Source organism: Buceros rhinoceros, unplaced genomic scaffold (genome assembly GCF_000710305.1).
Source record: "Buceros rhinoceros silvestris isolate BGI_N320 unplaced genomic scaffold, ASM71030v1 scaffold7542, whole genome shotgun sequence".
Lineage (NCBI taxonomy): Eukaryota > Metazoa > Chordata > Aves > Bucerotiformes > Bucerotidae > Buceros > Buceros rhinoceros.
In genome coordinates this window covers 21539-22231 of record NW_010399452.1, presented here as the reverse complement: position 1 = coordinate 22231, position 693 = coordinate 21539, and the positions used below count along the sequence as shown (strand labels likewise).

The window sequence follows — 693 nt, the reverse complement described above, 5'->3', positions numbered from 1 at the left end:
TCCCTACCAGTTGGAACCTATTTTGTCAAAGTTTGAACAGCGTGTATGAGTATTTGAAAGCAAGTTTGATGGAAGCAAGGGAAGAGCAGCATGCATTTGGTTCTAGTATAGTAATTTTGATATAATTTGATATTCCTCTACAGCACTTGTCACTCACAAGGCAGGGAGTGCTGTGCTGCTGATAAAAAATAGATTGGACTTGTTCTGACATATTAAAAATGCCCCTAATACACTAGCACAGGCTTTGCTGTAGGACATCTGACTTTTAATTCTGATTGTGAAGTCAAGTGAGGTAAATAGTACTGGGATCGACTGTAAATGGCTTAGTCGCTTAGCAAATCCTCTTGAAGAACCATACTTGCCACCTGCTTTACTGTAGGGTGGTTGAATGCTGACATAGTGAGAGGTCATCTCCTACCACTGGTTTGGTCCTTTTCTCAGCACCAAGAACTGATGATTCTGAAAACACGTTGGCTAAACCAATGTTGGCTTGCTGTAGTCAAACAGCTAACAGGTTTTGGTGTGTTTCCGCTGTGGTTGAGGCTTATGCTATCAGTATGTCAACAGCAGTGTGAATGTGAATGCTTGTGTTTTATGGAGCTTTTGCGTTTTCTGTAGTTTTCAGTTGACCAAAGAAATGGTGATGGAGAAGCCAAGTCCCCTGCTGGTCGGGCGGGAGTTCGTGAGGCAGTA

General features: G+C 42.6%; 1 protein-coding gene across 1 annotated transcript in view; it reads left to right on the top strand.

Moving 5' to 3' along the window:
* The first annotated feature begins 630 nt into the window (after positions 1 to 630).
* The window catches only part of G3BP1 (GTPase activating protein (SH3 domain) binding protein 1), a 7740-nt gene continuing 7677 nt past the window's right edge, over positions 631 to 693 (top strand). Inside the window, 1 exon segment of the mRNA XM_010131473.1 lies at positions 631 to 690. Within this exon segment, the coding sequence (XP_010129775.1) occupies positions 638 to 690 (53 nt within the window). The 5' untranslated portion in view covers positions 631 to 637.